The sequence below is a fragment of the Centruroides sculpturatus genome, unplaced genomic scaffold (assembly GCF_000671375.1).
Source record: "Centruroides sculpturatus isolate CEXI.00-Female unplaced genomic scaffold, Cexi_2.0 scaffold2103, whole genome shotgun sequence".
In the NCBI taxonomy this organism is placed as follows: domain Eukaryota; kingdom Metazoa; phylum Arthropoda; class Arachnida; order Scorpiones; family Buthidae; genus Centruroides; species Centruroides sculpturatus.
The window spans coordinates 29727-56426 of record NW_019386262.1 but is presented as its reverse complement, the minus strand read 5'-3'; the positions used below and the strand labels follow the sequence as shown (position 1 = coordinate 56426).

At 35.2% G+C, this 26700-nt stretch overlaps 3 protein-coding genes across 5 annotated transcripts in view; 1 reads left to right on the top strand and 2 right to left on the bottom strand.

The window, feature by feature from the left end:
• LOC111614316 (putative phosphoenolpyruvate synthase) overlaps positions 1 to 7825 on the top strand; it is a 24675-nt gene extending 16850 nt beyond the window's left edge. For all 3 annotated transcript variants that reach the window (XM_023355681.1, XM_023355682.1, XM_023355683.1), the window contains 13 exons: positions 2469 to 2557; positions 2626 to 2688; positions 4582 to 4674; positions 4756 to 4815; positions 4948 to 5036; positions 5105 to 5168; positions 5236 to 5399; positions 6336 to 6414; positions 7116 to 7167; positions 7231 to 7307; positions 7378 to 7480; positions 7554 to 7628; positions 7699 to 7825. In XM_023355681.1, coding sequence (XP_023211449.1) covers positions 2469 to 2557; positions 2626 to 2688; positions 4582 to 4674; positions 4756 to 4815; positions 4948 to 5036; positions 5105 to 5168; positions 5236 to 5399; positions 6336 to 6414; positions 7116 to 7167; positions 7231 to 7307; positions 7378 to 7480; positions 7554 to 7628; positions 7699 to 7781 — 1091 coding nt within the window. In that variant the 3' untranslated portion in view covers positions 7782 to 7825. The remainder of the gene's footprint in view (positions 1 to 2468; positions 2558 to 2625; positions 2689 to 4581; positions 4675 to 4755; positions 4816 to 4947; positions 5037 to 5104; positions 5169 to 5235; positions 5400 to 6335; positions 6415 to 7115; positions 7168 to 7230; positions 7308 to 7377; positions 7481 to 7553; positions 7629 to 7698) is intronic.
• Positions 7630 to 25956, bottom strand: LOC111614317 (putative phosphoenolpyruvate synthase). The gene is made up of 19 exons (XM_023355684.1): positions 25838 to 25956; positions 24701 to 24773; positions 22253 to 22357; positions 19825 to 19998; positions 18977 to 19111; positions 18480 to 18564; positions 17946 to 18034; positions 17768 to 17830; positions 17193 to 17282; positions 16192 to 16251; positions 15893 to 15987; positions 13137 to 13200; positions 11983 to 12146; positions 11823 to 11913; positions 10239 to 10284; positions 10090 to 10166; positions 9564 to 9666; positions 9352 to 9426; positions 7630 to 7845 (listed from the first exon to the last, which is right to left on the bottom strand). The coding sequence occupies exons 3-19, from the start codon at positions 22349 to 22351 to the stop codon at positions 7778 to 7780; spliced, it is 1578 nt and encodes a 525-aa protein (XP_023211452.1). The 5' UTR covers positions 22352 to 22357; positions 24701 to 24773; positions 25838 to 25956; the 3' UTR covers positions 7630 to 7777.
• Positions 25834 to 26700, bottom strand: part of LOC111614314 — a 19012-nt gene continuing 18145 nt past the window's right edge. Inside the window, exon 17 of the mRNA XM_023355680.1 lies at positions 25834 to 25944. Within this exon, the coding sequence (XP_023211448.1) occupies positions 25834 to 25944 (111 nt within the window). The remainder of the gene's footprint in view (positions 25945 to 26700) is intronic.

The window sequence follows — 26700 nt, the reverse complement described above, 5'->3', positions numbered from 1 at the left end:
TGTCAGAAAACTTACGATAATTACCAATGAAACAATATTGGAACTAAGATCACATGTAGTGGGTAACCGTAATTCAAGTACCCCTATACAACGTTGTTTAGAGATAAAATCGTAGCATAGATATAACAGTTCAAATGGGCCGTGTTCAGTAACGCAGAATTCTTGCTAAGTCTAGTTAGGCTGCAATGTTGAACTCGTTTCTAACTACCGCTTGACTCCTCCCACCACTAGCTTCTTTTATGTACAGTATTATGTATTCTTAGCTCCGCCCACTTAGGTGTTCTGCGTTACTGAACACGGCCCCGGTAAGGTGACATTTTTTAACATGCGAAAGAACTGGCAAATTTTACCACTGCAAATAATATACAGTATATTTTATTTGTAAAATATATTCATGCTACAGCATAAGGAGACTTTAGCGATGCACGAGATACTGTTCAATATAGTCCCTATTATGGAAATACAAAATCTGAAGGCGATGAACAGAGTGTTCAACGCCCGACCGTAATTAATCATCTGCAATGTTTCTAACATAAAAGTGTGATTTTGTACATTTGGGAGATGGATTAAAATATATTTGAAAAGGTATGTTTATGTATATAATTTTAAAAAAACTTTTAAAAAGGATAGTCACTTTAAAATAATGAATATAATAAAAATTACTCTGATCTTTTCAACAGTCCTTTTTTATTATCGAAGAGATGTACTTATACCATATGCATTTCGAACTATATCAATTAACAATTCCTCTCCAGCGATACAAATACACAATAATAATGTAAACTCTCTAGTATATAAGAAAACCGAGATATCTTGTATACCAGAGACGTTATTATTATGTATTTGTACCACTGAACAGGCCTACTAGTGTCCAAGCGGTCTTCGTACCCGGAACACCGGGTTTTCTCTACATCTGTATCGCCTAAATAGGGGCCAGTTTTCCTTAAAAAGGAAGACATCTTCCCTAGGCAGATCACCCAAGTGTTGCGTTGCCATAACTAAACAAAAAAAACAAAACCACTGAAGAGGAATTTTATTTTTAACTCTTTCCGCCCTGTGGGTACTAAGAGGGTCTCTTTAAGCAAACCCATTATGGGTTCGGCCGGCTGGGCGGTGACCCAAGTATCCGATCGGACCACCCTCTGAAAAATCTCTGGGGATTTTTCGACTCGTCCGGATTCGATTCCGGGTCCCCTAGAGCGGTTGGCTGCCACCTTAACCACTCAGCCATCCGGCCGTCACTGAAGAGGAACTTTTAATTGATACAGTTCGAAATGCATATGGTGTAAATACTGTACATCTCTTCGATAATGAAAAACGACTGTTGAAAAAATCAGAGTAATTTTTCTTATATTCATTATTTTAAAGTGACTTTTTTAAAATTATATATATAAATATACCTTTTTAAAAGTGTGATACTGTCTTTCGAGGCTGCCGGATTTTTAATGTATTTTCTATAAACCCCGCAGAATATATATCTTAACATAGAAAACTTTTGGCGCTTGCCAAACTGGCCCTAATGACCGAGTGGATACGAGCATCGGATACTGGTAGTTGGTGGCGGTTTTGCTTCACCAAAGACTAGACGCGTGCAGTTTTCTAGGTTTACTTCACGTGTATAAAACTTAAATCGGGACAAGTTTCCCATTGTACTGTACGTTCTCTGGTAGACCGCCTAAGTTTTGCATATTCCATCAAAACAAATCAAAAGTACTATAGTGGTACGTAATAGTGCTAATTTGTCTTTTATCGAAATGTCTCTCGCATGTTCTTGCATCATCATATCAGATTTGGTCGTATTTGGCCTTCTACATATTTCTAGTCAACGTTGAATTTGGATACTTTAATTAATGACAATCTCCTAGTACTTCAACCAACAAGCAGGCTGATTAATTTTAATACAATTTGAATTGTTTACGATTATTTTCCATTATACTCACACAGAATTATCAATCCGTAAATTGATTTAAACACGGTTAAATGTTATGTTCAAAGAGATAACATACCAAGTTCCAAACATTGAATTATCTTTGATTCTTTCAATCATTTTTTTTTAGTAGATTAGGATATTATTTTAATTTTAAGCGCAAAAAATTAATTAAATTTAGGGATAAATGGCGCTTATTATACAAATCAAATGATCCACAAATTTTTAACGTTAAGATGCAGATCTCTGGTCCAGAATGACAATCTGTTTACCGTTTCAATCATTACGCTATCCTGTACATAGAGTTACAATTCGATTCTGAAATGTAAGTACAGTACAAAGGTCGCACTAATTATGCTATTACGAGAAAATTAATGAGAAATAAATTTATTGAATTTAAATAAATATAAGTTTATTATGTGACCTCAGTCTATCTTTTTAAGTGTCACATCTTTCTGTCTCTCGTATAAATGGTTACATAGTTTTTCTGTAATTATTAAACGTGTATCTACTCAAAAACGCGTGTACATTTTGTTTTCAGGATGGAATAACGACGTGTACTCGGATTTTGCAAATTTATTATCGAATTGCTCAGATGTCGAGAGCGCCGACGTTCCTCAGTCCTTAGAGGTTCATATTTTACTAAAAGTTTAACACTTACCCTTAATATGAAATAGTAAATTTTCGTTTATTTGTAGGCATTGGCTCGTACTATCTCCAAAGAAATCCAACCGACAACATTTAAAGCTATGAAAACAGAAGTAAGAATTACATAAGTTATTATTACTTAATATAATAATGTTACAGAGGTAAGCGGGCCCACGTGATCCGGGCTGGTATATACAGAGACCCGTAAAAGTGACCAGGACCCTTCCTCGGTATTTGAACATAATGCACATACTACCAAGATATTTTTCGTATTATTCCTATAGTTACTTGATATTTTCGTGTTATTTTTATATAAAGACAACGGGCGCTTTGCCTGGCAAAGCAGTATTATAGTCCGTGCAGCGAAAGAGTAGACACGAGTCGGCCTGAGCTGGAAGGACCTGTGTCGGATGAAAGAAACGTATGGGAGTTGACACACGGATGGCAGTAATAAAATTTGTAAAAACGAGTGAAACGATAAAGATAGTGTGGCGATTAGCTGCCAACCAAAAGAGTTCAGTTAGCACAATTGAATAGGAGTCCGTACTCTAGACGAGGAGTCGAGAAAAGGACGAAGGGACGTGTTCGAATCGGTCTTTTAAAACCTCCGAAGTCCCTCTGGTGGCGATCGGACGAAGTTCAGAATTGGTCGCCACAATAGTATAGAAATGTTTTAAATAGATTTTTGTCAACTATCACGTCTTTCGTCCATTTCATTTGACGTAGATCGTTGGGACGTAGAAGATCGTAGGCTGACTCGTATCTCCCCTTTCGCTGCGCGGACTATAATACAGCCGAATAAGCAAACCTATAACATATTTTGATTGGAGTCATCGGTGTCCTTTTTCTTTGGTTTTCATTTCCAACTTGGGTTGTGAAGAATGTTTAAGAGGACCATTCGAGGAGTCAACAAATTGATTGTAATTTCTCAGGGCAAACGAGTGAAGCAAACATGAAATTTCAATTGCATGTTTGGTATAATAAAGTTTTTTCCTCTTCTCTAATAAGTAACAGAAATATTGCATTTGACTGAAACTGGAAAATTTTAATCTGCAATTCCATTTTTAAAATAAAATATAATTTTAGTGGCCCCAGATAATAAAATCAACTTAAGTGTACCATTCGAACATAACATTTTTACGGGATCGCCTTGGATTTTAAAATGGGCATAAAATTTTCTAATGACAGTAGAGCGTCGTTTATCCGAATCAATTGGGGACTGGGGTGGTTCGGATAACTTATTTTTCGGATAACGAATCATGTACAAAAAAATATATTAATTTATGCCATGTTGAAATTTCTTTCGGTTGCGTGTCGCTTCGCGTTGAATTTTCGTCGATGTTAAGCCTAACGAAGATTATTGTATCGTTAAAAATTATTTTTTTATTTTGTACAAACAAAATTAATTTATTGAAAAATATAAAAACAATAAAAAATTATACTCCAGAAGTTAATTTAGTATCAAAAACGTAAAATATTTGAGTAGCCCGAGAAATAGCCGAAGATTGAAGCGCCACAGCACCAGCGAAAATTTAAATTTGCCGACTGGAATGCTTTTGGATAACAGACGTTTCGGATAACCAGCTTTCGGATAAACGACGCTCTACTGTATATCTTTATTATTGTCGTCTGGGGGCTGCTGGATAGCCAGAGAGGCTTAGCGCTCTGTCTACGACTGCTTGGATTTTCTACCGGTGCTGTCGGTCTCCTGGACTTATAGTCGCTGCATCCAGAGACTGCGACTCGCTCCGTTTTATAAAAACGTTAATTGTAAGTTAAAATGATCTAAATCCAGAGCCGATCAGATCATTATTAGAAGTTAAAACGATTCTGTTTGGGTTGCGTGAAAGGCTTTCTAGACAGGGCTCCAACATTAAATGCTAGATAAACAATCGTGTAAAATATTGAAAATAAAAAAGGTTTATTGTCATTTCAAGCTACAAAATATTAAAATCGTCAGTAATCTTTTTAATGTTATAATAATTGATTCATCCAATCTTTTTCAGGACGCATTAAAATGGCTTCAGACGTCGTCGTCGAAATCAGCGGAAGATTTCAAAAATTTTCTCGATATTCACGGGCATAGATCTATAAAAGAGGTGATTTTTTTATTAAAATAATCGCTATCATTTGAAATTGTACTTTCTATTTCATGTATTTTATATATTTAACAATTTTAGTTCGATCCATATTCGATCCCTTGGAGAAAGAATCAACATAAATTAGTCCAGACTTTACAGGTAACCATTTTCTCGGATTATATACAGTAATTTTATTCATTTAAAAATGCATTTGTAGAACTTGTCGGACTTATGTAAATTATTATTATTAAACTTTTGAAATTTCACCTTTCTTTATTAAAATTACACTAGGATATCGTGAATAACGTAAAGAATACTAAATCATCTGCCCGTGGCAACGTTCTAGACAAATTGAAGAAATACCCGAGTTGGAAATCCAGGTAATCCAAAGCCGGTTGGTTTATTTTGCCAAAGTATTACTTTTACGAACAAATATGTTTCCGAACAGGCTCTTCTTGAAATTTCTGCTACCGAGGTGTCAACAGGGCGTTAGACTGAGGGAGAGAGCGAAAGTAAGGAAATTATTTTACTGTCGCCTTAACCTATAACCAAATGATCTACATTATCTATTCTTTTCAGTCGTTTATGATAAAGATGTTCGACTCGAACCGTGAAGCGTATTGGCATTTGGCAGAATTGATGGTTCTGGAAGGAAGACTTCCGCACAGAGACCTTCTGTTTTTCTTGTCGCATGACGAAATTGGAGAGCTGATAAAAACGCGTTCTTCGAAATTAATTTCCAAGTAAGTTTTCAAATGTCTTGTTTCGGATGATCAGACTGTTTCTGCGAAATCAGTCGTGCCCATTGATAATTCCATCTGGCTGCCATGAATATGGAAGTCGGATAGTGGACTCGATATTTCCATCTCAATCCACACACGATACGAATGGACTCGATATTTCCATCTCAATACACACACGATAATTTGTGAGGATTTTATTCCAACTTAAACTCCGATTCTCCATTTCTCAACTTTGAATGTAAAATTCACTGACCAACAGGTGTCTGCGTGAAGTTTTCCGAGTTTTGTACACGTGTAACACCAACGAGTAAGTAAAAGCCAGTTTTTAAAAAAAAACTATGGAGGCATTTTTTTCTTGACAGATCACCAAATAAGTTGGTTCGCGTTATTCTATTACATCTTGTGTTCTATGTCCTCAAGCACACAAAAATAATAATAATCCCATCGATTGTTGTTTGCAGTTATAGGTTATATAATTTAATATACACAACGTGTATTTAAAACTTTTACTTTGTTACAAAGTCGCATTTACTTTCATAAATAAGACGATGCGACCCAAGGACGAACATTCCAGAGGTGTCAGGCGAGAGTAACTTTCTGTCAAAAACTGACCCCTATTTAGGTGTTTTATACGTGAAGAAAACCTACAAAACTCCTCGTGGCCCTGGATCACGCCATCCTAACAGAATCACACCTGTTAGTCAGGCGTGATCCTGCGATCAATTACAAAAATATTCAGTAGTTCTAACCATTCCACCACTGGTAGACTTGTCACACACAATGTACAGCAATATACAAAATTACACCTGTTAATAATAGGAAAATTCGACAACCGAGTACTCGTCCACAAAGCAGCTGGCGAATTTCAGTAGGCGACGTACGAGTAAAAAAAGGATAAAACAGTAATTGGAACTAAATTTTAACGTTAACTTGCAGGGCGATCCGTCGAAAGAAGATTCACGCTGAGCAGGAGAAAATTATTTATCCGGAAGTTATGCGTGGCATACCCCAACCCGTGAGTAGAAAAACCTTTGAATAAAGAATTATTTAGATTGTTATTGCTTTTCGCACATTCGACGAATTGCGCGATATTAGTGAAAACGTCAATAAATTAATACATAGATATAAAAAGCAGTAAACCAGATAATGAGAAATAAGGTATAAATACAAATATATATGATGCGCGCAGATCATCTATTGAAAGGAATTGGTAATTATAACATTACATTTATGGAAATTGTCTGATCGTCATTAGAATCATTTTAGAGAAATTCTTTGTCCTACGGGCGCTAAGAGGGCAGTTTTGAAGTCGTGACTCCGGACAACGAATGAAAGCGGCTGGTATTGAAGGATGGAGCCCAATAAATCCAGGACAGACGGTCCACGAAACGTGCTAGGGAATTCCTCGCCCGGATCTTATCTCGGGTACCTGGCAGCATCATTACAGGAATTTTTCTTAAGCGATCTATCTTTCTTGTGTTGGGACTTGTTTTTCACCATTCGATCGCTCCGATTGTCACGATAATCATCAGAGAACAAATAATATTTATAGTGCCCATAGAGCGGAAGGAGCCAAAGCCGAAAAAATTATTTAAATCCTTCCTTTTATTGTATTATATATACTTCATAGAAAGGTGTCTTCAACAATTTTTAAACAAATTCATTTTTTACGTTTCTTTAACTTTTACATTGTAATTTCTCTTATCATTTTCAAAGATTAATTTAGGATCTTCAGACATCACCTACAAATCCGAGGCCATCATGAAAGGTGAGCAGATTTTATTAATTTAAAGTAATAAATAAATAACTCATTCCTATTGTTTTTCTAAAGGAATTCCGGTCAGTTGCGGAATGGTTAAAGGTCCTGCCAGAGTGATCCTCAACGTGGAAGAAGCAGTCGACATTCGAGTAGGAACCGGATGCAGGATCCGCGCGACATTTCTCTACCCCTTTAATTCATTTTTTGCGTAATTTTCAGCCGGGAGACATTTTAATCACGTACAGCACGGACATTGGCTGGAGCCCGTATTTCCCTCTTTTGGCCGGAATAGTAACTGAAATCGGAGGACTGATTTCACACGGCAAGTATCGTCGTTGGCGCGTTGTCTAGAAAGCTTTAAGCATTCTTTCGTTTGAAATATTTTTATCGTTTAGGAGCCGTCGTGGCTCGAGAGTACGGACTTCCGTGCGTTGTGGCTGCTCACGGAGCTATGAAAGTCTTCCAGACAGGTTGAAACTTTTTCTAGTAATTTATTATCGAAAATATTACATTTTTATAAATATAAATGGATATTTTTAGGAGACATTATCGTTTTAAACGGCGATGAAGGAACCATTTGTAAAATGAAAGAAGCTGATGTCAATGGAGGAGAGCGCCTCTAGAAACCTTCCCCTTCTGTCACTTTCTGCAGAATTCCGCTATTTCCATCCAATAGAACAATGTCGCCTGAAATTAAAAAAATAAAATATTTTTGAATCTAACTCTGTGAATTACTATTTCGTGTTGGTCTTTGTGTGAGTAACCATTTGCGGCAATTGTACAAAACACAATTTTACAATTAGAGTCGTTCCACTCTGCGGATACTAAAGTATTCTGCCCACAGGTCCTATTTCTCATAGGACCATACCTTAGAAATTGTACTAAAATTTGCCAGAATGTATACTATAATAAATGAAAATCATTCGGTGAGGTTTTAAATTGACACGCAAAAGTTTTTAAAATATAAAAGCATACTTTTCATCTATTTTAAATCATCAGATTGATCATCCAACATATCGGAAAAAATCTATTCGAATTTTAAAAAAATTTAGACTTTGTTTACCTTACAATATTCATAGCATTTTTGTGAGAATTATCTGCAGTTTGTGTGTTTAAAAGATAATTTAAAAGGGAATGAGGGTTATGCGATAGAACTAGTTACACGCTGATTTTAATTTAATTTACAATTAAAAAGATCGCGCATTAAACCTGGAACCAATCCATACAAGATACATGGAAGACGGTTATTCAGCATCCACCGTATAGTCCAAACCTGGCCATCTTCTGATTTCCATATCTTTGGACCTTTAAAAAGTTTGCTTCGTGAAAAACACTAACGATGAAGTACAGGCAGCAGTACGAAGGTTTGCGGCGGAAAACTGAGCAGTTCAAGCAATTACGTGAAAAAGTACAGGACAATCCGTCGTATCGTATATAGAAAAACATAATAATATATATATCTTATAGTTATTGAATAAAAAAGACTTTTTCACGAAGCTTTGCGGCAGATTAATGCTTAGTGATGTGTAGCAACTTTTAAAATAATTGGTCCATACTTTATTCTAAAGACAAAGAATGCGGGATTGCGACAGTAAATTCAGCTCGTTACATTGAAATGTTGCACAACTTTCTCCAACTGTAGATGCTCCAGTGTAATATTGAATACCAGAATCTGTGGTTTCAACAGGATGGGGGCAACGGTTGACGTCGGGAACAATTGAAGGACTGCGACGGAGCCGACGTGGAACGTCACGTATAAAATTGGCAGCAAAGTGTTCCTTAAATGCTGCAGAATCATGCAATGCTTTAAAAGAAAGATAGCAAGAATGTGTAGAAAACAATCGACACCACCTCATAGACACAACATTCGAAAAGTCACTTTCGAATCCCATGATAAATGCTTCGAAGTTAAGTGCAGCGTGACGATAAATTAATTTATCATCACGCTGTACTTAACTTAGCATAATTACGTAACTTGTATATTGTTTTAATTTAAAAACTGTCAGTTAATCAGCCGCATTCAGAATAAGTGATTATGGAAAAATTATGTTTAGAAAGGTCTCCACAAAATACTGTGATTATAACGCCAGGCGCTAAGCTGTAGTTTATTTATTTTGCACGTAAATGTGGCCCTTTACAGTAAAATTTATAAGGAAAACGTGGCATTTTCGAAGGAGTTTTTGCTAAAATTACCTGTCCGAAATACTTCAGATGCAGAATGAACTCCGACAATGCAAGGAAGACCGTATTCTCTCGCCACTACCGCACCTAAAGCAAAACAATATTTAAATATTACTTTGATAAAACGAACGTAACAAAGTTAAAAATCATAAAATTAAAAATACTTTATCATCCGAAAGTTTTCTATCAGCCCATATCATACAAAAAAGAATATTGTTATTTACCATGCGATATTAATCCACCGAGTTCGGTAACCAGACCGGATATAAGAGGAAAATAAGGACTCCATCCGATATCGGTACTGTACGTTATTAGTATTTCTCCTTGCTGTAAAAAATTAATCAATATTCATTTTCTATTTGGTATGAAATTTATCCGTTAACTGAATTTTCAACCGCGTGTATAAAGTGCCTGAAACCAATGAGAATTTTCCATCGAACATTAATTTATAGGTTAAAAATGGCATTGATGTTGGATGAAAACGTAGAGATGGTCGGGAGTGAATGGATTTCGGATGAATTACAATGCCAACATTGTAAAAGCTGACAGAGCAGTAGAGAATCTGAGAGAAATTTAAATCGATCTTAAACTAGTAAACTTTCATCGATTTCTGCAGGTAAAAGCATTATTTCAAAATTTCACAAAAATTAATATTCAATGCTTTATCGGTGAAACAATTTCAATTTATTTAACATCATTTTATCCATGTTAATTCCTAATCTTATACAACTAATTTAAAATGTTACTCACACAAATAGAATCGGCTTCTTTTATATTAAGTATAACTCTGGCTTTTCCTTTAACTATTCCTTGACTGACAGGAGTTCCTACGGAAAAATCAGAAAAGTCTAAATTTTAACTACAACAGCGTAATAAACTCTTAAAACACGTTAACCTACCTTTCATTATTACGGATGCTCCATTTCCATTATTTTCAATTACTGCCTATTAAAATAAAATTGCATTTATTTTGTAGCAATAAAAAAATAATTAAAAAGGAGCAAAGTAATGAAAAATAATGTAGTTAATCGTTATTTATGAAAATTTCGTACAGGTCGACCCGAATACCCTCTTCCTCTATGGATAAAGGAGTGAACATAAAAGAGAGTCCCGAGTTTTCAACTGACTAACTTTAGGGATCACGTGTCTAACATCTATGTAGGGGTTAAATTTTTCACAGATAGTTCTCCCATAAGTCGATTCCATTTGACGGTACAATTAACCCCGGTGTTAATTTGCTTTGTACCATCGATTCTTTTGTTCCCAATACTCTGGAATACTGCTAGTAAGAAATATCGTTTTCGTCACAAGATACACTTCGATATACGATACACTCTATATCATGGTTGCCAACCTGTGGCTGGTCTAGACCAATCGGCAACCTTTTTTTCGTAAAGAGCCATTTTAAGAATTAAAGAATTATATTTACCAAATGATACTTACGGAGCCGCGAGTCAGTGATTTGATTTATGAAATTTAAGCTCAATTTTGAAAAATATATAACTTTTTTTTGTTAAAATGGGTTTATTTGTGCTTTGCTTAAAAAGGTGCCGTAATAAAATACGCCGGAATTCAATTATATTATCAATGTTATATTTTATAATTACGACTATTATAATTATTAATTTAAAGTAAAAAATACAAGGATCGTTCGAGGTTAATCAGAAAAATAAAAAATCTTTATTTTTTCACCCGTAGTATTTCCTGTACACATTATACTGTAGGCCTGTTTCAGGCAAATCAGGCTTCAGCGGTTTTCTAAAAATGTACATAACAAAACTTTTAATAAATTACAATAATTTAAAACATTAAAAACTTACAGATTTTTCGTATCCAATTACTTGAAAATTTAGAAGAATTATTAATTTAACATTGCATAAACACGTGTTTCTATATTAAAATAAGGGAAGGTTAAAATTATCTCATAAAATACGACTGGTTTTCGGAATTGCAGATTGAGATATTTGTAGGCTTTTGGCTACTACATGTGGTCGACTTAGCGCTTTTTCGGCCACATTAAAAATAATTTTGCTTTACTATCTGGTTCTCACCGGACTCGTGCTGTTTGCCTTCACATTTACAGTCGACTCCCCTATAATTACGGTCCCTATAATTACGATTCCTATAAAACTACGAAAAAATATACGTATTTTGGAAATGTTGAGTTGGATTAGTGTAGAATCGATTAATTTTATGCAAGAAAACCTTTCAATCAGCCGTAGTCCGTAAACTTGATACGTGTCGGGCTGTGATTGGAACGACTTGTAAGAAATTGGATTCCTAATAAATTGGAACGTATCTATATCTTATAGGGGGTCGACTGTACATTATTATTATTATTTATTAACGAAAATAGAGTTGTGAATACGCGCTTAATAAATTTCACCAGTTACAGGCTTTTGGCGTGTTGTACGGATAAATGTAAATCTCGGATAATTCGAATTTTGAATTAACGAGGATTTGCTGTATAACGTAGCACTTACTTTGTTACGATAAGGATTAGGAATGCCGCAATGAATTTCGGGAAATTTCAGAGAGTCGAGTTCGTAGTAGATTTTATGACGGGCTACCGCTCTGCAAAATTGCAAAAATTTTAATTAATAATTTAATTATATTTATTCTTATAATCATTCTTTAATTTACTTGTGCAGTATTCTTGCAGATCTCGTTTTTATTAGCATATCCAGTTCTTCGAAGGTTAGAAAAAATAAATGTTCTTTGTCAAATAACCTTCCTTCATCTACCATCACCTGTCCCAAATGATAAAATGCTTCTCGAAACGAATTTAATATTTTGATTAGGAAAGACTGTAAACAGAAAAATATGATAACATTAAAAGATTTTATAAGGTAAACCGTCACCCTAAGCAACCGAGTAACGAGAAATTTGCCCACAAACTTCACTATACTCATAATGGGCGAGAAAACGGGCTTTATTTAAGCTGAAATAGTGATAACTGGGCCCTCGCAATAAAGGCATCAGAGTTTGATGCCAGATGAGAAACCTCAATTTTTCATGCGTGGTCTGTTCCGAATATGTCGCGTCCGGTTCCTCGTCCCGACCGACTGCATCAATTATGATCGAGCCAAACTCATAAAAAAGTCTTTTATTACCTACAGAATTTAAAAAAATGTTGAATAAATAAAGTTTCGACAGTTGACGAATGTTGGGAGACTATAAATGATTCACACAAGCAAAATTAACGTTAACAAAAAGAGGGAGTTTATTTCTACATCTAATCCGTTTGAGGGCAGCGGAGCAAGTGTTTACGTAAAGGTCGTAAGTTATGTCACCCCTCTGACACCTGACCGGCGATTAAGTACAGGGTGGGACAAGTTCCACGAAACTCGCTACAACGAATTTCTGTTTTGAAATTCTTTCGATTGTTCGTCTTCCGTAACTGATACATATAACAAATATTGATTAAATTTATACTGTATAATAATTATAACGAAACGTATTTTTGAACTTTATGTTTTAAACACCAACACGGGTCAAGTGATTAAGACCACTGAACACTAGTTGAGGTTCCCGCGGAGGTCCTACGTGTGGGTTAATGGCATTTTCAAGTATTTATTCACATATCTAACACCTAAACAGGGGCCAGTTTTGTATAGAAAGTTGACCACGGACACCGCCTTTCTCGGAAAATGGCCAGTTCCACGAGTTTCATCAAACCAAACTCGTAAACTTTCGCCATTGATTTTACCGTGTTTTTACGATTGTACATCCCGGAAGCGATTGTTCGTAAATGACAACTTTATAATTTAATAATAACCGATGATTAATTGTCTTACTTTAGTTGCTTCTCTGTATTCCACTGCTTTTCGACATCTTGGCAACACGAATCGAAGTATTCGTCTGTTAATTTAGACAATAACAATTGAAACTGTCAAATTATTAATCATAAATAAACAGATATTTATAACTTTATATCGCTTATATTTTAAATACGATACTAATAATGCAATACATAAATACAAAAATAAAGTAACAAGTTGGAAATCAATGGCGATACGTCAGAATTTTAGATTTTATTTAAATTTAAATCTAAAATGTCAGGACAATATAATCTCCAAGTTAAAAAAAAAGTCGATTAGTATAAAACACAAAAGATGTGAGGTGGTAAAGGCGTCAGCCTATCGTTCTTGGACATCCAGGAATTTTTCAAGAGAGAGCCCATCTGAATACGTTGGCTTGATAAAAAGAGGTCAACACAGAAGAAATAATTAGAAACAAAACAAAATTCTTGTTACCTTTAGAAATCATGATAGAAAAATCGCTTTTATTTCCAAGAATTCTAAGAAAATAATTTTTTATGGTAAGTAGGGAAGAAAATTAAAAAAACCTAACTCTTTCCTAACTGCAGACACTAACTAGGAGGACCAATTCGTACAAAGTTAGCGTGTTTTTGGCAAGTCACAATAGATTAGGGCCCTTATATCTTAATGAAACCATCTAAAAAATTTCTGTACGTGCAATCTGCATTATCTAAAGAAATGTACAGTACAAATTGTTTCCGACTTGACGCCAGTGGCTAAAATGTTAATCTGCCTTTCTAGAAAATCCGGGTCCGAATCCTAACCGGTCGAGAACCCGCAAGATTTGGAAAGTGGTCCGTACCGGATATGTCCGGCCCCATACCTCACACCCGATCGCCCTATTGTGAATCCTGGCTGAACACGCGATGAGTTTCATTTTTAAAAAACAAAAAATGCCCTCAGTGTCCACAAGGCAAAAAATGTAAAGAAAAACCAGCAATTATTTCTTGTATCACGGTCACAATGCCGGGCTGCAATTTTTAATCATATTTTTAATTTATTTCATTTAAAATCTATGTTCTCTACCTGAAATTAGTAATGGCCTGCCCCCGTACATCATACTTTTCCTTTAACAATAGAGTGGTGCCGGTCATCTAACAGGCTTTTCGGGAGAAAGTTTTTGAATTGAAATAATATGGCATTCTGCAAAATTTGGAAAAATTGTAGACTTAAAGTTCCCACTGTCTTCCGTCCATCTGTCCGTCTGTATTTCCTTAATCTTGAGGACGGAGTTAGATAGATGAAGACGAGATCAGATATGGAAATCTTAGGTACGGGATGCCCCAATTAACTGTATAAGAACTTCCGATTCAAACTAGAAGTTACGTTACTTCAATTCAAAACTTTTCCCCCGAAAGCAGTTAATAGATGATCGATACGACTTGGTTGATAAACGAAAAAGTGTGATATACAGAGGCAAAACACTACTAATAATTTGATATTTTAAATGAAATACAGTCGACCCCCTATAACGTGCGTTCCTATAACGACAATTCCTATAACGTAGCGAAAAAATTGTAGCAACATTCGTATAAAGTACCTCCTATAACGTCGTTTCGCGACAAGATTGATAGAATCTGGACCAATAGTGGATGAGCAGCCGAACTACTTTCTTCCGACCCTGCGCCACGCTACGGAGCAACTAAATTGAGTTTGCTATCGTCTAAACAGTATTATATATAAATTAGGTACTGTATATATAATTATATATTAACTTAATTTATTGTAACTTTATTATAATTATATATATGCTTTCTGCCGCCTGGCAACACGCTACGGAGATTTTAGGCTAGTAAGTTGAGTTTATTATCGTCTGTACAGTATGTAAATTAGGTACCGTAAGTCTAATACAGCACTAATTTTATACATTTCTTGTGAAAGAAACACTTCTTATTCAACGGCGATTAAAATTATTTATATTAATGATGTCTCCGAAGGTCAAGTTATTTTTCTGCGAAAAATTCGTTATTAGAAATCGCGGCTGCCGTTTCATGTGCTGTTCCGCGACGAAAACCAGCTTTAAGCAACGGCGTAGTCGAACGGTACACACTCGGTAAGTAATCCTATAATTTTTTGTTTATAGCGTAGTTTATACGGATTACTCCCAAAAAATTATACGTGTTTTGGAAATGTTGAGTGGAATTAGTCTAGAATCGGTTAATTTTATAGAAGAAAACCTTTCGAACAGCCTTAGTCCGTAAAGTTCCCACCTATCGGGCTGCGATTGGCTCATGTATTTAAACATTCTTACAACGTAAAATTCGATTAGCGTGGAACGTATCTAAGCGTTATAGGGGGTCTACTGTACATTAGAAATATTAAAAATTCTGACCAAGTCACAATAAATAATTGTTCGTTTTGTTAATGTAGTTACATAGGAAATCGGCCAGGACCATTATTCACATTGAAAATCATTGACAGTTTTGCTTCTGTGCAAAATTACGCAACTTTAAATGTATTTATTTAAATTCCAGGAAATCCTTCTAGATTAAACGGTAATCATTAACTTTGTTACGTTAACTTTGCTAGTTAACGTAACAAAGTTACAACGTAAGTGACTGAAAATCATTTCGAGACCATCCGATCCTCCACGCACCACTTCCTGCGTAACTACAGTCAAAAAATTAATACATTTTTAGTACTTTTGAAATAAAAGAAGAAGGAAATTTTGACTGGAGCTGTGTATAAATATATGCCAGGAATTTTATATCGAATTAAACAAACATACGTACTTTTGGCCCTTAGTTAACGGCGACTTAATTTTATTCAATAACAATTCGATATCCATCGCACCTTCTTTCTGTTTTATCGCTTTTCCCACTGAATTCTGTAATAAGTACAGTTATTTTAAAATAATTTCTACCATTTATATAAAGTAAGTATATAAAAAATAAACAAAAACATATAAATTTTTTATGAAACATTTTAGAAGGGAGAAGCTTTTCTCGTATTTTAACGCGTTACGTATTGAAACAGGCCAAATATATTTACTCCATGAAATATCTTACGTAAGTTTCTGGAATTAACATACCTGCAATGTCTTAATTAGTGGTAAAGGATCCATCTTCCAGGTTTTAGAATACAAATCAAACTAGATATACAATAAGAACATATTTTATATTGCGTATAATGTGTATTATAATCTATTACTAAAATTATTATTTGTAATGTATTTGTTAACAATTTTTACCGATAACAGTAGTTTAATGTCGTTTAAATTTAACAAATCTATTACACTCTTAATGAAAATATACATTTTTATCCGAAAGTCCATCAAAGGTTTGATCAAGTACACAGTAGGAAGATCGGAAGCTGAAGAACTGAGCCTCCATCCCTCAATTCCCAGTTCATTGTCCAAGATAAACATAACCATTCACGAAAATTTGTAAGGTTCCAACCTGGCTATAAAGACACGCGATACTTCATTGACTCCGGATCTCACTAGTATTATGATTTTAACTAAATTTCTAGAGCAGACTTTTCTAAAGTAAAGAAGATAATAATAAAAAGAATAATAGAATAATAATACGAGAGGAAGCTGACAGAAAATCTTATAATTCGATGGAGAAAAATCAAATAAAGCACCTAACGAATGTTAAATTTGAACGATTGATCGGGTCACGAATGAGAAAAGCCATCATCTCGCTTTTCTAAGAGAATGCAATAGCCAGAGACTATAATTGAAGCCAGTGAGATCCTCAGAAATTTTCAAAAAACAATTAACTCGGACCTCTTCCTTTATTACTCTGCCAGCCGCAGTTTTTCTAGGCCCAATCCGTAACGGATAGGGATAAATCGTAATTGAAATTTATTACAATTAGGCCTTACTTGGCTTCTGTACAATAGGCTATACAAGGCCTCCCGAGTCTGGCTTAAATGTTCAAATATAAAGTCGGATAAAGGTTGGAGGAAGAGATACAAACAATGCAAAAATTTACATAATTGAAAATTTCAAAAAACCTCAATAATTTTAATTGCGATTAATGAAATATTTCATTATAAAATTCGACAATAAGAAATTATAAATGTTACCTCTTTAATACATCTATGACCGTGCTTTTCGATAAATTCTTGAAATTTTTTTCTTACTTCGGTATTATCGTTTAACCAAGAAAAAACTTTCTGAAAAATAAATTAGTTTTTATTCAAATTTAATTTTTTTCAATTAAAAAGATTTAACTCGCGGTGCTCATAATGTATTATCGACCAGAGCCTCTCTTCATCTTAGACAGCAACTCTGCGACATCGAGACAAACTTTTTCAGGCCTCCTAGTATATTGCTTAGCTTAGGCCTTGCTTAGCCTCACTACAAAGGGCTACGCAAGGCCTACCGAGTCTCGTTAGCTTCTTGCGATACGTGTTGTTTCCTAGCTAAATAATTTCCGCTCCGGGAAACTCGGAATCGAATACCTTCCCTCGGCATTCGAAACGGGAGGTCGACCCTCGTCTCTCACCACCCAGTGGACCAGGCCGAATCCACGACCAATACAAAAAGGTCCTTTGTGTCCACAAAAAAAGAAAGTCAAAACTAAAATAGTGACTACACCACAAGATAATAATACAAATATAAATTGCGTTAAAAGTAAATATACGTTTCAAATTCTTACGTTTGTTTCCATTTTTTGAAATTCCTCTGTTCTTATATGTTTCGATATAAGCAATGCCAAGTCCTGAAATCAAATACACTTTTTTCAATTTTGAAAATAACTGATAAATAAATGGAATTTATTTCCTCAATAAAAAGAAAGCCTTTTTAAAATTTCATTCAAATAAAATAATTTTTACGTCTATCGCTGCAGGAACAGATGCGCTTTCGATCGAATTTATGTTCGACGTAAGAAATGCAAAATCTGCATAAACTTCGGTCGTCCAACCTAAATATAGAAATAAAAGTCATCTATATTTTTAGTTTAAATTATTATAATTGTCCATAATCACAATTGCAAAATATAATTTTCCAAGGGCTTTTCTATGGCAATTCGAAAAAATCCGCGTAGCTAGCTTGTTCTTAGGTGCCAACCCGCCACCAACTTCATTGTTCATTAGTTTTATTCACTAGGCCACTGATAGCGACAAACTGTAGAACAGTTTACATAAATACGTCATTCTCCTATCCTAACAATCCAGCCGGAGTCGAAACCGTAAAAATTTTCATCGGTGGATTGACCGGAGTCCGGCAATCCACCGATGTTTCGGCTCACCTTTTCATAATAAGCATAAAAAGTGGGATTTTCTTTGCTTCCACGTAAGGAAAGTGTCAAATATACACGTATTTATTCATTTTTAAAATCGTATTAACTTATATAGAAGTATTATTACCATTTTGCGCCTTAACCAGGTTGGATAAAACTGCCGAATTCCAGATAGACGAACTGACAGTGCATACGATGTGGACGTTAACGGGCTGAAAAATAATTTCTGCGTTAAAATAAGATGGGATTTTCTTAATTATAAAATTAAATATAAAATTGAGCAACGCGCTAATCGGGCAAAACAATATAAAGGCATCCTTTTGTTAATCGTAGTCTGCCCCAGCGGAGGACCCGGACTCTAGGATATCGAAATTCTTTAGAATCCAGGTTGGTTTGGAGATTTCTACGGGCATCTTTATTCAAATATACGAGGCTTCCTCATTGATGAGGATGGAAGTGCTAGTCCCCGCGAGGTGGAAAAATTTTAAATAAAAATATCCCAATAGTTTACACTTGTTTTTAAAAAATACTCAAAGAATTTTTTAATGATGTGTTATCCGCATAAATAGCCTAAAATCTTTACATTATTAAAGTATCTCGATGGAAAAGGTGTAGAAAAATTACCTCTTCTATGTGATATAGTTTCTTAGAAATTTCTTCAAATATTTCTGATGAAGAACACAGTTTGGTCGTCGAAACCTTAAAATCTGCATATTTGGCCTTTGTTTTCTCTAATAACCTTTTGGAATTATATATATCCTGTAAAAAAGGTTTTAAAATTACAAATTTTAATTATTAAAAATTAAAGTTTTTCCATTGAAAAAATAAATTGCCAGATTTAGCGGAAAATTACAATTTTTGATAACATTAATCAAAACTGTCGTTGTCAAAGTAAACACACAAGTAAAGAAGAATTGTATGCGAATTATTTAAATTGTAGATGCTTATTATTTATGTAAGATGTTCCATAATGTACTGGCTTTTTCGTTTCAAAACAATATCGTCATTCTGTTATATGTCATCTGTGTTAGCAGATCCAATGATCAGCCAGCGCAGTAACAGGGAAGTGGCAGAGGAGTTCGAGCAGCTATTTTACATACCACCGCTGGATGACTGTTCGTAGAGATATATGAGGTCAAGACTTATTACATCTTACGCGGTGTTTGCAACGATTGGATCTCCATTTTTAAATCTCTGCTTGCAAACATCGTAAGTTTGCGGTGGGTAAGTTACGGGACACCTAGTAGAATATGTATTTTTCTTTATAGTAATTGTCGTAAATATTAGGCTGCTTTTGTTATTTTCAAACTTTTACGACTTTTCTTCAAATATCCTCTCGAAATGTAATCAAAAAGCACACATCTATTATGTAAGAATAAATCAAATCAAATAAGAAAAACCGCGATTGTTTTACACTATGACTCATTTCTTCCCTTCAAAATAATGTAATTTCTTGATAAACGAATACTTACATAAAAGAGATACGCCAGACGATAAACAGCGTACGTGGTCGAACGATTTGTGCTGTAACGTTCTCTTCCTCTCTTCCTAAATTCGTCATCCTCTTCCAGAATTCGTCCAAATAACGAAACTAGAGAAGAATTGCTGAAAGTAGTAGCCTTTTCCGAATTATATCGGTATAAAGTCTAAAAATAAATAAAATTTCTTATGTTTTTTAAATGTGAAAAGTATGTTAATTCTATTATTAGTCAATGTAACCGTTTTATTCCTTACTGCTCGATTTATCGCGCATCTTCGTCATTTCTGTTACCACTTAATACGTTATGAGGTAACAGAAATGACGAAGAAATAATAAAATAACTATTTCTTAAGAATAAATTAATTTCTATATTCACCAGGAACCTGTGGCATATAAATTACAAGATATTTGTAATTTTTAACTTGTAAAGATTGCAGCAATAAGAGTTTTTTTGCGACAGGATCCCGATGGTAATGATGAAGTCTCGTTCGTGGAATAATGCCAATCATCGATGAGCACCGATTTCTGTTCATCGTGTTTCGCATCTATCGTAGATGGTCAGTTTTTTTGCGAGGGAAGCTAACTCAAAATACGTATGTCAGGAATTTGAACTCTTTTTTTCGTACGATCGTTGCAGAAAGGCCTTTCTCCAACCATCAAATCTTTCTCCAAGTTCCGAAGGTGAACGAGAGGCTGTAAATATCTGAATCCGTCCGAGTGGTCCCGAATAAAAAATATTCGACGGAATTGGAAACTCTGAAATCTTAAAGTGAATAGTGAATATAACGTTTGTCCATCAATTTCGACTTAAGTTTCTTATTGTTTCTCTCGACAGATGGTATCGGGACTTAATCATTGAGGACGAAACTGATCTTAATTCGTCATTTAAATTTAAGTTTTCAGGATTGATTCGTGGGACAAACAGGGACAAAAAAATGAAAGTTCGGACGCGACTCTCTTTTTTATCCCTGCATTTTATTCGGATTTCTCAATGATCCTTTCTTCGGATACCGTTGATGGACAGTCGGTTCGATTGTATCCTCGAACTGTCACCAAATGTGTAGGGGAGTCATCCGGGAATCGACCCCTTTTTCCCAGGAAAATTTCTTTTCATTTGCCTCTCAAATTACATTTATTGTTTCAACACAATCAATAGCGTTCGATTTCCGACATACTGTATTTATATTCTCTCGGTTAAAGATTAGTTTGAAAATATATAGCCTAACTACTTTTTTCCATATTTAATTCTCGAAGCACTTCGTACGGCCGTAAAAGTAGCTAAATTTTAAGTTATATGACACACAAATTTCTCGGTATTGTACGGAGCCCAAGCTCAGTACTATTGGCATTTAAATTGAAACTTTCTTGCTGGAAACATCAGTGGCCGCTAACTGAAAGGACAACGCCGTGAAGTTTGGATGATTTCCGGTCACCCGGGACAAACTCCAAACTATACATCAAATTAGAAGTTATGATCAGAGGAACACAATAGTAGTAGTTTCAGTTAGAAACTATAGGAGGCAAATCAAAACTCGCACTTCCTGACTCGAAACTACTATCATTATGTTCCTCTGGTCATAAGCTTTAATTTCGTAAGTGTTTGGGTCTTTCCTTCGGAAATCACTCCAAACTTATCATTGTTCTTTGCGTTTTATTAATTCGATATTTTTTCTGCAGAAATTACAAATCATTCTCTACCTAATCATTAAATAAAACCAATTTTCAAATAATCTTATAGTTGCTTTATTCAAATGATCTGTATTCCTAATTATCCAAAGCGGGACATTTAGAACATGTCAGCTGCTAATACTCAGTAAAGCAGTAATTTCCTGGAATGGACAACTTGGCACTCTTAAAATCTTCTCAAAATCTGGCTTCTTTGGCTACAATAATCCGGGTATTGTTGCAAGCCCGTGCCAATTGTTTAAGGAATAAAGAACCTGAACTACTATCGGAGCTAAGCTTCTAGACAAGCTACAGTTTCTGATTGTCGAGATGACATAAGACTTCCTGCAACTTCTTCGACAATATTATTGCAACAATCATACTAATTATAAAACAATTATAAAGAACGATTTAGATTATAGTGGAGATCTAAAGAGCTCTATAGCTAAGCGTGGTATTATGTAAATGACATCCCGCTGTCGATAGCTTCTTCGTGATCGAAGGAAGAAAGGCAATTGACTGTTTATGGCTACATCGAGAAGCCAAAGATCCCGTCTCAGAGCCCGACCCTTCGTCTAAAATGTAAAATTATGAAGACATATTCTACGAACGTATCTTAAGCATTAAGTGGCGCTTTAATATATAATTACTTTTAGTCTTTCAATTAGAACAAATATAAATATTAAACTATATACTGTACTATATTCAGATTACTGTTTACTAATAATGATAATAATTTCGTTCCTTGTACCTACGTCTATTAAATTAAATACCATGTGACCGTTAGTAATTGTCATGCTACGTAGGAAATAAGGGCAAAATGCTCCTTCTTCTAATCTCCCTCTTCTCTTCATTCTTCTCTATAGAAATGCAAAAATACATAAATAGCTGATATTACAATAACTATAAAGTTAATTTGTACAGAACTTGATTATTATACGAGGGTTATTTTTTCAACCTCCACTAACGCGTGAAAAAAAATTGGAAGCGTGTGAGACAGGGTCGGGGTGCACACCTAGTGAGTAGTATATTCCCACCACTTAGCATTGTGCCAAGCTATTTTAAACATTTTCTACTCTGCAGTAAACAAGTAAGCACGATGCCGCCAATCCAGTCTCTCGCCAACTGTGAAGTACGAGCAGTAATTCGAATTCTACAGGCCGAAGGGCCGAATGGAGGTGAAATTCATCGATGAATGTGTAGTGTGTAATGTGTATAGTGAGAACCTCATGAGCTACGGATGTGTCCGTGAATGGTGCAGGAAATTCAAACAAGGACGTGACAACGTTCACGATGAGGATAGTCGAGGGAGGAAGCGTGTGACGTCCGACGATTTGGTGGACAAAGTGGATCAATTGGTGCGAGAAAGGCGTCGGTTCACGATTTCTGAGCTCAGTGAGGAGTTTCCTCAAATTTCAATGTCCACAATGCATACCTCAGTCGTGTTAAAGGTGAGCCGAATGACCCGGCGGCAACGTTCTTCGACACGGATATAAAAAAGCTGGTGTCACGGTATGATGTCTGCCCGAATCGACAAGCCAATTATAGGTGACGTCTGTAACTACCTTCTACAAATAAAATGGTTCTGTTCTTCATTCTGGTTTCTTTGTTCTGGGTCGATGGAGGTTGAAAAAAATAACCCAAGTAGTAAATAAATCTTCAATATTATAATAAATATTTTAAATTCCTGACTATTGTAATTTCATTCGGATTATCCGCGGGTTATTTGTGTTTAAAATACAATTTGGAAAAGGTGCGAGTTAGGTTAGATGGCGATTTTAAAATTGCGATTACCAACTCGTGTCTATAGACAATGGATGCTCTAAACGCACGAAATTACAGTAAATGAAACGTGAACTATTTAACTACCGAATTTCAGTTTTATTTCATCCGTTTTAATTAAAAACCAATTTAATACGAATATAAGTGCAAACTGAAAGCCGTAAAACACCGGTAAAACACTTACATTAACATAAAATCAGTTCTGTCCGCTAAACTGTTTTTTCGCTTTTGACTGTTTCCGTCCTGTGGGTAGTAAGAGGTTTTTCCTCCATACCCTCCACTGTGTGGTGAAGGATATGGACATTTCCGGGATAATATATTTCTGAGGTTTCTCGCCAACATTCGATTCTACACTCTTCAGAGCGGTATATACCATCTTAACCACTTCGGCCATCCGACCATCCAGTGCAATAGTTCATATTACTTTAATCGCTATTCTTTAGTACACTTTATTGTTTTTTAACTCTATGCAACACAAAGGAACCTTTTTGTGTCAGTTTTTCAATGGAAGATCAGTGACGAGAAACGGTCCCGAAAAAACTATGTCGTATCCTTTCTGAGCTTCGGTTCTCTAAAATGGCAGGTTGGCCATCTAGCCTTCTGGTATACAGTAGAGCCTCGATTATCCGACCCCCTATCAACCGACCCCTCGGTTAACCGACCGTCCTAGTCGGCAAATTTCAAATGTCCGCTAGTGATGTGGCGCTACAATATTTGGCTATGTCTCGGTTACTTTAATATTATTTTTACGTGTTTTAGCTGGCAACACTCATTCGACCATGAAAGGGAGCCAGTATTTAAACGAGGCTTAATTTTCTAATTTTTAACGATACAATAGCGACGATTATTATTTTAAAAAATTTTTGTTAGGCTTAACATCGATGAAAATTCAACGCGAAGTAGGTTAATAGCGATATACTAATATACTAATTACATGGGATATAATAATATACTACACTAATAATGGATTTTTTCATACTTTTCGGTTATCCGCCCTTTCAATTATCCGACCAACCTCAGTCTCCAATTAGGTCGGATAATCGAGGCTCTACTGTACTCTAGTCTGATTGTCTGATTTTGCAACATCACGGTCAATTTCTCAAATATTCTCGGTAGTAAACTACTGTATAATTCAACAGCTTTTACATCGAACTTTTATTTTTTAAGCGTTTTAAACAGAATTAAATAAAAGAACATAATTTAACTGTGATGGGCGAATTGCTGAAATTTTGAAAAGTAGAGTGTGTGCCTCTATTCGAGTTAAACTCGAATCCAAAAACATTCTGATGCACAGAACTTCAGGCTTTTTTAAGTTGTCTGTATCAAATATGTGGGACAAAGTATAAAGTGCCAAAAAACAAATATTGAGCTTAATAAGATATAATAATTCCTAAATGCAATAAAAATTATTATTTGCTTACCTGACCCGAAGTGTCAAAGAGTTTTATAATTATGCTAAATGTAAGAGGTGTAACAGCGCCGGGAAATACTTCTCTATAAAAAATAATTTTTTTAAATTAGATACAGGAAAATAAATGTTTACTAAAAACTAATATTAATATCCCAATAAGCTCAATTCTTTCGTTGTGTGAATGGTTTTAAAGGGCCCGAGATCGATTGCGACCTTTTGCAGCTCTATAGGCAATAAGAGGCTTTTTCGTTCCTCATACTCACCATTCGATCGGCCAGGTCTTCACGGCCATAAAAAATTTCAGTTCCCGATTCGGACTCGAAGACATACCGAGACCTTTATCGTCTCTGCTATCCGACGACATATTTGAGGTATCTCGAGCCAAACTCGCGATTTTGCTCAACCGTGCTGGAAGTTCCGCACGGTTGAGGTGGCAACTTAATGGAATGCCGTTTTAAGTGGATCGCTCTTTTGATGAAGCCTGAAAGTCCGTACAAATGGCAATTCGTACGGACTTTCACGCTTCAATCTCTGGTAATCTCTTCCCACGCACAACTACAATCTAATTATTCTAAATATCACTTTTGGATAGCTGTTATTATGTTCTATGTATGTCTTGTCTCTTTAATCCGACATTAAGTTCGGTATACTATCATTACAGCTTTCAGGTTAGATACTTCTTTTATTGTTTCGACATGTCGAAACAATGTCGGATTAAAGAGACAAGACATACATAGTACAATCTAATTATATGACCAAAGCTGCGTGGAAGACGAAGGACCCGTTACGTCATAGCTAATTTCCATCTGTAGACTAGACACGCCCTCGAGCATTCAGTCATATCCTGGAAGTCTGACCGACTGGACACTCTTAGTGCTTACAGGCAAAAGAACGTTTTTTGAAAAATCATTTTCAAATTCTAAAAGTCTTATATTTTCAAACAAATCTTAATATTTATTACTTAGTTTTAAATAAAAATTATCTCTGAATTTAAACAACAATAATTTTATTCAAGATTTGTGTTCTTACACAAACTTAGCAAATTTATAAATCAAATAATTTTTAAGTGAAAATATTAAAAATATGACTTTTGTCTGCGAACGAATAGAATTGAGTTAACTTTTTACGAAATGAAAAGATTTCTTACCCTAAATTAGCTGTAGTTATATATTCGCATTCGCTTTTCCAAGGTCCTTCTAACTCGCGTCTGACCGAATAATCGTTTTCTTTATCGACAGATGTAATCGGTCGAGTCTGTGCAGGAAATATAAAAACACCGTAAATAATCTGTTAAGACCAGACACATTGTGAACCAACAGATAGTTGACGACCAGGTGGCTGCAACTATTTGTAGCTCTAGGAGATTCAGGATTGAATCCGGGCAAGCGTAAGTCCCCATCCCTCACCATCGGGTGTATCCATTGTGGACCTGGTAGAGCCTGGGAACGCCTCGAAAATTTCATTTAAAAAACCTCACGAGTGGCATATTTTTTAATCTCGAACCTCATTTTAAAATAATAGTTTTGAAAATTTCGAGAAAATTTTGAAGAGTCCGATTCAGTTCCTCTTCCTCTCTTAAAATAGTAATAATCAGACAGTTATTTTAAAATGAAATAGCGCTTTAAAACTGTGTGTTAATTAAACGGTGCGCTAAATTCTGTGTAATACAGTAGAGCGTCGATTATCCGAATCAATTGGAGACTGGGGTTGTTCTGGAAAACCCGGTATTTCGGATAACCGATTATGTACGAAAAAATATATTAATTTATCTCATCTTGACATTTTTCTCCGTTGCGTGTCGCTTCGCGTTGAATTTTCGTCGATGTTAAGCCTAACGAAGACTATTGTATCGTTCAAAAATTATTTCTTTATTTTGTACGAACAAAATAAATATATTGAAAAATATAAAAACAATAAAAAATTATACTTCAGAGGTTAATTTAGTATCAAAAACATAAAATATTTGAGTAGCCCAAGACATAGGCAAAGATTGAAGCGCCACAGCACTGG

Bases quoted from the DNA above. Each gene is read 5' to 3' on its own strand.
- LOC111614317 (XM_023355684.1), bottom strand. From the start codon at position 22,351: ATGAAGAGAAGAGGGAGATTAGAAGAAGGAGCATTTTGCCCTTATTTC. The intron at 19,112-19,824 runs GTAAGTATTCGT...CCTTTTTTACAG, and splicing joins GTCTGGCGTATCTCTTTTAT to GATATATATAATTCCAAAAG. The intron at 10,285-11,822 runs GTAAGTGCTACG...TTATTTTAATAG, and splicing joins CTAATCCTTATCGTAACAAA to GCAGTAATTGAAAATAATGG.